Source organism: Sinocyclocheilus rhinocerous, unplaced genomic scaffold, assembly GCF_001515625.1.
Source record: "Sinocyclocheilus rhinocerous isolate Xijiao unplaced genomic scaffold, SAMN03320098_v1.1 scaffold926, whole genome shotgun sequence".
Classification (NCBI taxonomy): domain Eukaryota; kingdom Metazoa; phylum Chordata; class Actinopteri; order Cypriniformes; family Cyprinidae; genus Sinocyclocheilus; species Sinocyclocheilus rhinocerous.
Window position 1 is genome coordinate 674,198 of NW_015648536.1, and position 11,304 is coordinate 685,501.

Sequence of the window (11,304 nt, forward strand, 5' to 3'; positions counted from 1 at the left end):
TAATTTTCCTCAACAAAACGATAACAAGAGTTCGATAAATGTTCGATGTTTTTGCGCCAAAAGTGGAATGAAACAGAGCTACTCATTTGAGCTGCACAACCAGTGTTGCCAACTTCTTTCAATGGAAAGTAGCTAAAGCCAGCTTAAAAAAGTTGCTAAATGTCACTAGAATGACGTCATATGCTAATTAGCATATTCACTACATCATTACCTCGTATTGCCATTTACATTTTTTTGCCTCTATGTGCTCACATACTGTATTTTAATGCAGCCAAATTCTCAATAAAACAGTTTTCATTTATATGTTTTACCATTTCTGTTGTCAGGTAATGAGATGAATATGAAATAGTGACTGAAACGCGGCCCATTAAGAGACTACATAACCAGCCAGTGCTCCACACAGAGATCTGATCTTATCATCCAGTCTGTCTGGAATGACATGAAGAAACAGAACAAACCGAGACAGACTAAATCCAGAAGAACTGTGGCAACATCTCCAAGATGCTTCAAGAAACCTACCTGCAAAGCTACCTGAAAAACTATGCGCAAGTGCACCTAGAGCAAAAGCTGCTTTAAACGCAAAGGATGGTCACACCAAATGTTGATTTAATTTAGTTAATAGAAGTTAATTGATAAAGAAAATCTATTTATGACATTATTTTTGACAGCATCCTCATTTTACAGCCTTTTTACACAAGTGCCTAAAACTTTTAACAGTACTGTAGCTTTGCAGGTAGGTTTCTTGAAGCATCTTGGAGATGTTGCCACAGTTCTTCTGGATTTAGTCTGTCTCGGTTTGTTCTGTTTCTTCATGTCATTCCAGACAGACTGGATGATGATCAGATCAGATCTCTGTGTGGAGCACTAGCTGTTGTCAGACTCCTTGTACAAACAAAAATCTCACTGGATTATTACAATTAATGGCAAAATGAATGTTTGGAAATGTCAACTGATATTTCCTACTAACACACTACAGCAAAAGATAGAAATAACTGACCTAAAACCATTTTTAGCTGGTGACAATACTAGTGTTCTAATAATTTTGGCCGCCACTATATAATCAAGCTGTCGTCTGAAGAAATCAAATACACATAAGAAAAAGAGAATGCCTGTTCTGTGATTTCAGCTGTACTGCATTTCTGCACAAGCTTTTTTCTATTAAGATATTTATTATTTTGTTAAGGAAAATTGACTGGAAAAGTGTAAAGAATTCAAAAACGTTTAGTGTTTGTCATGTTCTGAACATAAAGAGTGGTTTATAACCACAATTGTTTTGTTTTACAATTAGAGGGGAAAAGTGTACCAAAACAGTGATCTCCCCTACTTTAAAGTGTTACCTAAAACTCTGAGCTTTAATGTGAAGCAGGATGTTTGAAAAAATCTTCAAATAATTCATAACTCTGTTGTGGGAAATGTAGATAACTTCTATCCTCGAGTGAAGTAAAAATCTCCAGTTTATTTTCTCATTCGGCACTCAACCTAATTGTTTTCCATTTTAATCTTGTGCTGACAGAGTAATAGCCACTATGAGCCTGGCCAAGTCTTCAGTGTGTCTTTCATTAACAAGGCTGCTCTGCATTCACCATCCATCACTCTAAGCTTGGGATAACCTTCAGTCCAAACAAACTAAACCCAACCTCAGCTCAGTGCTCATCTCAGTCTCACAGCACCGATCTCTCTAAAGCTTTGATTCGTACCGCACTGAGTCCCTTTAGCTCTAATGAGTTGAAACATCCCATGTTACTCAATAGTTCTGCTAGGAGGTGGAATCCCTCGCAGCAATGACTGCTGGCCTGGTCTCTTTCCCTCTCACCTGAGAGAAAATTTATTTGCAATTGTTATTGACATAATGGGAGAGCACACTCTTCATCCCTCAGAAATTAATAGCCTGTATCGAAGTCTCTGGACGCACAACCCTATTGCTTTTATTCTCTTGGAGCCCAGGCTGGAGAAGAGGCAAGGGAAGTAAAAGACACATTGAGAAGTTTTATTGTATTATGTGAGCACTTTCATGAATCTATCGAGGAAGTGAGCCCCATGGCACCAACTACCGCTCTGAGCTGGGAATAACTACCGCTCTGAGCTGGGAATAGCCTTCAATAAAAAAACACAGTGAAATATAACATGAGCAACATAGGTCAATCCTTCGAGCTCACAGGTGAGGTTTCTGAGGAGGGTGTTTTCACTGGACTAGGTGTCACCTCTGAAGAAACAAAGCAGAACAAGAATTAGAATGGAATAATGATTTAAAACATCATTTCTTTTATATTTTACATATTTAAAAGGGTCATGAACTGAGAAATCAAAATTTCCCTGATCTTTTGACATGAGGTCCTTGTACTATAAAAACATCCTGTAAGTTTCAGAACTCAAAACTTTCTTGCTAGTCTAAAAACAGCTTATATTGAAGCCAGTCTGCCAAAACAACAGCTTGTAGAATGTGCTGTTTATGATGTAATTGTGTGGCTAAATACTGCCTTTGCAGAAGAAGATCAACGCCTGCTTCTACATCGCTGCCTGTTTAGCCCCGCCCACCAATTCGCACATGTAGCGTAAATAACGAGAGAAGCAAACGCAGGTCTATGCAGAAAGCAAACGATAAAGATGGCTCCGAAGACAACAAGACTCTGTGCAGTGCCAAGTTGTGGAAAAACACAGTCTTTGCATCGCCTTCCTTCTGATCATAATGTTAGGAAAGAGTGGCTGTAGAACTTGGTCCTTTGTTCACTTCATTTTATCGCAGATTCCTTTACAAACAAGGCACAATTCGACACGGGATTTTCAAAAAGCTTGAAACTAAAATGCTGTGCTGACTATATTGGATCCGACAGGATTTAACAATCTTGACAACATTATAAAAGTGGACCTCAGAGAACAGTACAAAATAAAAAACAAATGCAGTTCATGACCCCTTTAAGACTTCAGATTCGAACGCAATAGCAAAATATGCTGGGGAGGTGTGTTTGGTAAGTCTGCAGAAGTTTGGCAACCAGGTACAAGATGGTAAATTCTGTAGATTGCTATATAAAACTTTAGGCAATGGCCAAGATTCGGTGCTCTCTGGGACATACCCCTAAATATTGGTGGAGAGATTCACTGCAAACTGCAGGAGACTTTTTTTCCTCCATATTTCCATTACACTCTCTGTACATGTTTGTTGGAATCGGGGTCCAAAGTTATTGCTAACAAATGCTGGAGAAATTGAGAAAATGTACAAGTCATAAATGTTTCTTACTGACCACTAAACTGTATTTTGTATTATTTTATTTTAAATATACATACACTACCATTCAAAAGTATGCATTAAATGAATCAAATGTGACATTAAACACTTGTACTCCATGACAAAAGATTTCACTTTACAAAAAATGCTGTTCTTTTGATATTCATCAGGAATCATGAGAAAAAAATATATAGTATAGATATGGTTATATTTTAATTATATTGTTATAAATTATTAATATTTTCCATTCAAATTTCATTCACTTGCAACACTGTTTCCATCTTTCAGTGACATGAAAATGCTACAAAAACACAGAATTGTTTCTTATTGCTGTTTTAGAAGCTTAACATGAAGAATATTCTATACATTTGTCACAACATGGTTTTCTGAAAAAAATGCCTTTGTTCTAAATGAACAAAAGTTGTTAGAAGAGGTGAGGGTCGGGGCTAAGGTTTTACAGTTTGTTTGTACTGCTTTGGTTCTTTTGGTCTGCTTACATCACAAGGGGCACACTATCTGTTTTAAACCAAGTAATGTTGCCATTTCTAATAAAATGATCTGCCAACTGGCAGTGAACTTTGTTTATTCACTTGCCAAAGCCAAGTTTTACTCTCATTTGGCGCTTTAAGTGTATGATTTTGGACCCTAGTTGCAATCCAGATAGCTTGAGGATTTTTGGATTTTCTGTAAGTACACGCTCAGAAAGCAAAAGAGAAACTCGCATAACAAATTATTCCCAGCTATGTGATGACATTTTACTGTTTGGATAACCCAATGAAACAAACAAAAGTATGTCTTATTCTTGCTTACTTCAGTGATTCTAGTCAGAAATTATTAACAGCCCAATTACTGAGATTTTATTCATCATTGTGTTTGGATGTGTTCTCTGCTACATAACTAACAAGCTGTTGCCAGTGACTTTATCAGGAAGATGATGCTCTGCATGGTTTCTGACAGTCCTGCGTTTGACCCACACACACACACAAAGCCAAGCTTCTTTACACATTTACTGTTTGGATGGCAGCATCACCACAGAGCAGACAGAATAAACACAAAACACCACAGAGAATCATAATGCCAGGCCAAACAATCAGTTTTAACACCTCAGTGGCTGTCCACTCTGCCATGGACAATGTTTACAAAAGCTCTGTTCAGCCTTGACATCACATCCAGTTTTTGGCAGAAGGGACAATTGGAAAGAATGAGCCACTTCCTGTATGAGTTTATTAGTGTTCATAGGTGTTATTGTGCGGTGAGAGTGAACTGACCCAATATCTTTGACAGAGTTTGTTTACATTTACACTGACTGCCTGTTCTTCAGCCCTATTTGCAACTTTATATATGATTTGATACATAAACTACATTAGTAGTGACTGCAAAAGCTATGACAGGGGCTAAAGAGACTCCACATAAGCTTCCTACAAAGCTTTGATTTATTAGCATATCTGTAAAAACCAGGACATCCACGAACAAAGAGACGCGTTGAAAAGTATTCTTGTTGTGCCAGGAAATTTATACCCTGCCAAAACACGTGCATTATTCCTTCAATCTGTTTTTCACTCTTCTTTTACATTCTTTCCAGCGGGGTTGATAAAAGTATAATGCATGCTTTGGATGGGGCACAATATTTAATTTAGGCAATTAACAACCACTGCTGCAAAAATTTAATTTGATACCGTAAATTAAAATGCTACATGAGATGAAAATTTAAGGAAGATAAATGAGCTGCCACAAGAGAGGGCGGCAGTACATGAGCAGGCAACTTCATTTTGAGAAAGCTTAATCTAGTTTATTTTTAACTGACGGTCATTCTCTGTGAAGAAATGTTGTTTATTGCAGGGCCTATGAGTTCTTGGCACAATGAAAGACAATACATTTGCATTAAAGCCATTAAATTAATTAATCCTGCCTGAAGTGTGGTCATACAGGAAATTTACATAGCATTTTATGTGTGGCAAGGCTTAGCTCTCTATGAAGAACTAACATTAAAAATGCAAAGCAAATACAAATTTAATAAAAGTGACAGTAAAGTATAGTACATAATGTGTAATTCATAAAACTCCCTTAAGCCCTGGCTGCCGTTATTGGAGTATCTGACAGACTCTTGCAGTATAACATTATGGATATTAGCAGAATCCGGCACTGAAACATTGGAGTATTGATTTACAAGCTCAGGGGTTTACGGAATGACATCCATCAAAATGAAAAACAGGAAGGTTTCTAGTTTCCTATAAACACAAGACCAAGACCATCCCTGTACAATATAAGATAACTGTGTTTTATTTTAATACAGACATTTTTGCACAACTTTAGTTTTTCATGCCATGTTTTATACAGGGTCACCAAGCTTTTTGACATTATTTACTAAATTATTTGCACTTGTTGTGTTCGTTGTTCCCTTTGAGTCATGTGTCACATGATGACAACTTACTAGCAGTTCCTTGCTTTAATAGTGAGTGCCACTGTGTTTTGTGTGTGGAATAGAATGAATGTCTTGATTTATTGTTATATTTGTGTACTAAAATTCCATACATTTTTATGCCTGTTTCACACCGCAAGCTTGAGCTTCACATTAGCTTCATGTCAGCGTAAATACATTGTCACTGCAGCTGCAGGCTCGCCAAAGTATTCACACTGGAAGCGTTTGTACAGCACCACAGCAGCGGCTCCAAACCTACATATTTCTTTACAAAGACAACTATAAATTTGATTTTAGAAGTTGGTCAAAAAGTTTTAAAGTCTTGAAAGTTTGTTAACATATCATGGTTGCAGTGTGAAACCGGCCTTATTCTGCACAGACCCTCATTATAAAACAATGCTCACATGACATCACATGACAGTTCACTTGCTAAGTGAAACATTCTAAATCTAAATTATTACAATTTAAAATAACTTTTCTTTTTCAGATATATTTTAAAATGTAATTTATTCCTGTGATGGCAAAACTGAATTTTCAGCAGCCTTTACTCTAGCCTTCAGTGTCACGTGATCCTTCAGAAATCATTCTAATATGCTCATCTGGTGCTCAAGAGACATTTCTTATTAATGCTAGCGATCTTCAAAACAGTTTAGCTGCTCAATTGTTTGTGTTATACATTTCCTCAAGACTATTTGAGGAATAGAAAGTCAAAAAGTAGCATGTACTTGTAATAGAAATCTTTTGTGACATTATAAATGTCGTTTCTGTTACTTTTGAATAAAAAAGACTTACTGACCCCAAACTTTTGAACATATACAGGTGCATCTCAATAAATTAGAATGTCGTGGAAAAGTTCATTTATTTCAGTAATTCAACTCAAATTGTGAAACTCGTGTATTAAATAAATTCAATGCACACAGACTGAAGTAGTTTAAGTCTTTGGTTCTTTTAATTGTGATGATTTTGGCTCACATTTAACAAAAACCCACCAACTCACTATCTCAACAAATTAGAATACTCCATAAGACCAATAAAAAAAAACATTTTTAATGAATTGTTGGCCTTCTGGAAAGTATGCTCATTTACTGTACATGTACTCAATAACTTGGTAGGGTCTCCTTCTGCTTTAATTACTGCCTCAATTCGGCGTAGCATGGAGGTGATCAGTTTGTGGCACTACTGAGGTGGTATGGAAGCCCAGGTTTCTTTGACAGTGGCCTTCAGCTCATCTGCATTTTTTGGTCTCTTGTTTCTCATTTTCCTCTTGACAATACCCCATAGATTCTCTATGGGGTTCAGGTCTGGTGAGTTTGCTGGCCAGTCAAGCACACCAACACCATGGTCATTTAACCAACTTTTGGTGCTTTTGGCAGTGTGAGCAGGTGCCAAATCCTGCTGGAAAATGAAATCAGCATCTTCAAAAAGCTGATCAGCAGAAGGAAGCATGAAGTGCTCCAAAATTTATTGGTAAACGGGTGCAGTGACGTTGGTTTTCAAAAAACACAATGGACCAACACCAGCAGATGACATTGCACCCCAAATCATCACAGACTGTGGAAACTTAACACTGGACTTCAAGCAACTTGGGCTATGAGCTTCTCCACCCTTCCTCCAGACTCTAGGACCTTGGTTTCCAAATGAAATACAAAACTTGCTCTCATCTGAAAAAAGGACTTTGGACCACTGGGCAACAGTCCAGTTCTTCTTCTCCTTAGCCCAGGTAAGACGCCTCTGACGTTGTCTGTGGTTCAGGAGTGGCTTAACAAGAGGAATACGACAACTGTAGCCAAATTCCTTGACACGTCTGTGTGTGGTGGCTCTTGATGCCTTGACCCCAGCCTCAGTCCATTCCTTGTGAAGTTCACTCAAATTCTTGAATCGATTTTGCTTGACAATCCTCATAAGGCTGCAGTTCTCTCGGTTGGTTGTGCATCTTTTTCCTTCCACTCAACTTTCTGTTAACATACTTGGATACAGCACTCTGTGAACAGCCAGCTTCTTTGACAATGAATGTTTGTGGCTTACCCTCCTTGTGAAGGGTGTCAATGATTGTCTTCTGGACAACTGTCAGATCAGCAGTCTTCCCCATGATTGTGTAGCCTAGTGAACCAAACTGAGAGACCATTTTGAAGGCTCAGGAAACCTTTGCAGGTGTTTTGAGTTGATTAGCTGATTGGCATGTCACCATATTCTAATTAGTTGAGATAGTGAATTGGTGGGTTTTTGTTAAATGTGAACCAAAATCATCACAATTAAAAGAACCAAAGACTTAAACTACTTCAATCTGTGTGCATTGAATTTATTTAATACACGAGTTTCACAATTTGAGTTGAATTACTGAAATAAATAAACTTTTCCACGACATTCTAATTTATTGAGATGCACCTGTATACTACCGTTCATGAGGACAAAGTGGCAGTGTGAAGTCCTTCCAGAAATATCACACAGCAGTTCACTGGGTATATTTAAGCATATTAGCTAAAACACTGAGCCTCACAAAAGTGATAAAGGATAAATGAATATATTCCCCGGGAATGTCCCCAATAACACCATCACTCACCATCACTATAGTCTCTCAATGCATACGGCAATGTCTTACCCAATGTAATTACTGCAACCAGACTTCTGCCTTAATAGTCCTTCTGTATTGCCTAAATTAAATTTGGTGCCACAGGCCTATGACACTAAAGTCATTCATTACCGCTATCGCAGTTTTACTTAATGTTCTCGTGGTCACCAGGGGTGGCCAAAACCTTGTTCAGAACTGTTACTCCTTGCTCTTTTTAGGGCATGAAACCAGCTCTTTAACATTATTTCAGTGTATCATTAGCACCTCACTGTCCACTCCCCCACTGTGCCTCTTATTCTCAAGCTCAGGGAGGAGTGATGAGCATGTCTGTCCCCCAAAAGATAGCTACACCTCCATCCTTCCATTTATTTCCTGCCCTTTGCCTACAGCAGCATAAAAGCACTTTAAAATCACTTAGAAGGCTCCCGAGTATCCCTGGTTAAGGAAAGGCTATATATATACAGTAACTGAAATGGAATTAGGGACAGAGGACGGGATAGCAGGCCGAGAACACTGACAACAAAAAACAACAACAAAATGTTCATAGTGCACTGACTGAAATCATTTCAAGTCTCTCACATTGTAAAAAGTTCAGTTCATGGCCACTGCTGCAGTTAAAAAGATTCACCGGTAATGCGTTTCCTGTCTGTTTTATAACAAACAATAGTAGCAGGCAGGAGATTTCAAACATTAATGGGATTCTGAGGGAGGAAATAACAAAGAATCTTCAGGTAATTCCAGGTGACAGTTTAGGCAATAAGGGAAGAGTCATCTATCAGGAGATTTACTGCAGGCACAAAGACAGCTACTGGATTTGGGTGACAGAAAGATGGAGAGGGACTTTCGAAGCGATCATTCATCCAAGCAGAAAGCCTGCACAAGCCATATGCACAAAACTTTGCGTGATTTCCTAGCGACAACTGTTGCGTGTTGTTAGGTCTGAAACACACTTTTATCACATTTAACAGTGGGGGAAAACATGCAAAACATCTGATATATTTATTAAGCGAACATGCAAGGCGATGTGTGTATAACTTTAGAAATTATTCTTTGTCAAACTTTACAGCTGTAGACTCCATACAGGTCTAGTTATGAAGTTTATGCTGCCTTCATGTTACCTGATTTATCGTAAAATTTATATTATTTCTGACTTTCTGACTGAAGTTGCACATGAAAAAAAAAAACATAATTATGACTTATTTTTCCAAATACAAATTTCCATATACATATACCCATAACAGAAACCATTAGATGCATATTTTACATTTTTACACAGAAAAAAAAACAACAACAAAAAACACCAAAATTCCCTTGAATATAGCTACATTTCTGTAAAGTTAGGTTGTCTTATTTATATTCTAACTAAATTCCTAATACATTTCCCCCAAATACACAAATCATGCTAGAACCTTATAAACAGCTTTAGTGCACAAAAAATGGCACAAACCACTGAATGTGCATTTCACAAGCAATCTTATCCTAATGCAATGAAGGTGTACGGCTTGAGAGATTCCATTTCTGGATCAACCAGAACAGGATCAAAGGATTTTTTTCTTTCTTTCTTTTTTTTTAAAATCCTTGCAGTTATCCGCTTTCCTCTCTAAAAAGTCCTCATTGGAGTTTCTGTACAATTTTCTCGCTGCTGAATCTCATCCAGTTCCCTGCTTTATATAAGCAGGGAATGTTTGACCACATATTTGAAATATTTTACAAAATAACACTTCGCATTAAAAAAAAAAGCTTTTTGAAGATTCTGAAAGGCTTAAATATGGAAATCGTATATATTTTCAAATTATAATTAGGTAGTTTGCCCAGTTTCCACAATTAACTGTTGCATATCAAGTCTAGACACACATTTGCACAAACAACATAGAATTTTCCCATAATTACCAGTGGCAAAGATGTTTATTGTAGTAACAGGATGCACAGGCAACCAGACCTGACTGCAAACTACCCTGCAGAGTAATTTAATAAGATGGATGTAGTACCCTTAAATGTCTTGTAAAAATAAACAAATGTACATGTAGGTCAATACACACGGCCTTCCAGTGGTTTCTCATTTGTCTTAAGGAATATAAAAGAGGAGGAGGAGAAGGAGACAGGATGTTTTGTGTTATAAGCTGATATCCGACTGAAACAATAGTGTTTCCCAGGAGATGAGCTGGGCTCAGATCACTGGCTTCACTCAGTCACGTCACTTATGTGTGTTATGCAGAAATCAATAAGGGTGGCCTGTCAATGGCCTGGTTTTATTTCACACAAACTGCGCTAGAGCCACTAACGCCTGTTTCACACCACACGCGTAAGCAGGAGCAGAGCAGAATTGGCAGTGCTGCGATAGTTTCGGCGCCGAGTCTATTTTTGCTGCGCCGCTTACGCTGAATTAAAGCCACAGTGCATTTTTCTTTATTCAAAATTGACCTGATTAACATGAAAAATGACACATTTCACTGTAAAATCATGTGAGGTGTTTCGTGTTTCACAATCACGGGGTAAAAGGCACACAGTATTGATAATAACTTTAGCTAAAATATTTTTTTATACTAATGTCTAAGTTAATACTTGTTCAAAACAATCACTTTAGCAAAGTTTGTACGAGACTATTTTCTGCTTATTTTGATAAATAATGTTCAATAAATATAGCCTACTGTCATTAAAATGTTAATATAAAAATATATTTTAAAATACAGAAACAAAATAAAAAGTAAAGATTCTGAAAGCATTGAAGGAGATCCCATAATAAGTTAATATAGATTTACAGTAGTAACAACAAATTATATTTTATTATATGATATGATTAATATCATGTTTTTAAATATGATGGTTTCATTATAAACATGGTGATTATCTCTAAGGTGGACACCCAACATAATAGGCTATATGATATTTACCATCTGAATCTAACCAAAAGTCAGGTCAGCCATCTATTAATTATCATGTTAATTACTGGGCGCCTTTAGCCCCAACAGCAGGGGCGCTTTTTTACCCCAAATACCATACTTTTACATATTCTTCTAGTTATTGAAAACTGTTGCTTTAATTATCTTAAACAAAACTCAAAATCATAAAGAAGACCTTTGTCTCAAAATATAT

The 11,304-nt window shown here is 37.1% G+C and overlaps 1 protein-coding gene across 1 annotated transcript in view; it reads right to left on the reverse strand.

Moving 5' to 3' along the window:
• LOC107709827 (zinc finger matrin-type protein 4-like) overlaps positions 1–11,304 on the reverse strand; it is a 75,255-nt gene that overhangs the window by 16,806 nt on the left and 47,145 nt on the right. The window contains exon 5 of the mRNA XM_016514452.1: positions 2,153–2,203. Within this exon, the coding sequence (XP_016369938.1) occupies positions 2,153–2,203 (51 nt within the window). The remainder of the gene's footprint in view (positions 1–2,152; positions 2,204–11,304) is intronic.